At 38.7% G+C, this 993-nt stretch overlaps 1 protein-coding gene across 1 annotated transcript in view; it reads left to right on the forward strand.

Annotated features, from left to right (window-relative positions):
• Positions 1-702: 702 nt before the first annotated feature.
• The window catches only part of ramp2 (receptor (G protein-coupled) activity modifying protein 2), a 4,684-nt gene continuing 4,393 nt past the window's right edge, over positions 703-993 (forward strand). Inside the window, exon 1 of the mRNA XM_020607443.1 lies at positions 703-944. Coding sequence (XP_020463099.1) covers positions 884-944 — 61 coding nt within the window. The 5' untranslated portion in view covers positions 703-883. The remainder of the gene's footprint in view (positions 945-993) is intronic.

The following is a 993-nucleotide window of genomic DNA, read 5'->3' on the forward strand; positions in this document are numbered from 1 at the left end:
GGGATGAGCCTCATCACTGCTGATGGTGTAACGCAACACAGACACAAACGTACTGTATATCCCTTGAAACACTAGTCATGTGCAGCAAATTGTGTTGTTCTACAGCAACAATAACAACAGTCAGAATCTGGAAAATCTAGTCTCCGATGATGCTAAATTAAAGAGAAACAGATTTTAGTACAATATATCTGAACTGAGGGTGGTTGAGTTACATTATGGGTAATGTATGCACCAGGTTTTGACAAGGAAGGAAAATGTGTGGAATAGAAAACAAACAAATCTTTATTTTCAACTAATTGTGAGTCCGTAGAAGTGCAATGCAAATTCACAAGATCTTGTTTGTACTTTCATTGGCTGCTCCTTTTGGATCTCATAGCAGTAGTAAAACGTTTGAACTATGATTAACAGCTGTATGTGAGCTGGCTTCATGGTGATAATTACCTCAGCACAAAATTTCTGTTCCCTGTTTCCATTTAAGTGGAACATGCAAAACATAAAACTGGAAGTGATAAGATATTCAAAAAACAACATGAATTCTCTCAGTCTAAAACAGCTCACACACTATCAGAAACAACTGTTTTTATTTTATTGACATCTAAATATTGGGAGAGAGAAAGAGAGAGTGGGACTTTCTCCTACTTCTCTTGTTCTGTTTGACAACAGAGAGTGGGATGAGAGAAAGACCGAAATAGGGAGGGTGATGATGGTGCACCAGTGGACCACAGTAGTTGTAACCTATTCAGAGGCTCTCTTTTCCGTTTTGTGAAACCGCCCATCCTAGGAAATGAGAACTTCCTGTTGTTTTATAGAGCCCCTCTGCAGAAAGGTTGAGATATGTAATCTCTACCCACCGGGGAAGACGGACTGAACATTGTTAGCCAAAATGACAGCCACCAGTGTTTTAGTTATGCTTTCTGGATGTTTTGTGACTCTTTTCATCTGGGGTGAGTAGAGGATTTACACTATCAATTTCTTTATCTCATGATATATTTT

Source organism: Monopterus albus, unplaced genomic scaffold (assembly GCF_001952655.1).
Source record: "Monopterus albus unplaced genomic scaffold, M_albus_1.0 scaffold85.1, whole genome shotgun sequence".
NCBI lineage: Eukaryota > Metazoa > Chordata > Actinopteri > Synbranchiformes > Synbranchidae > Monopterus > Monopterus albus.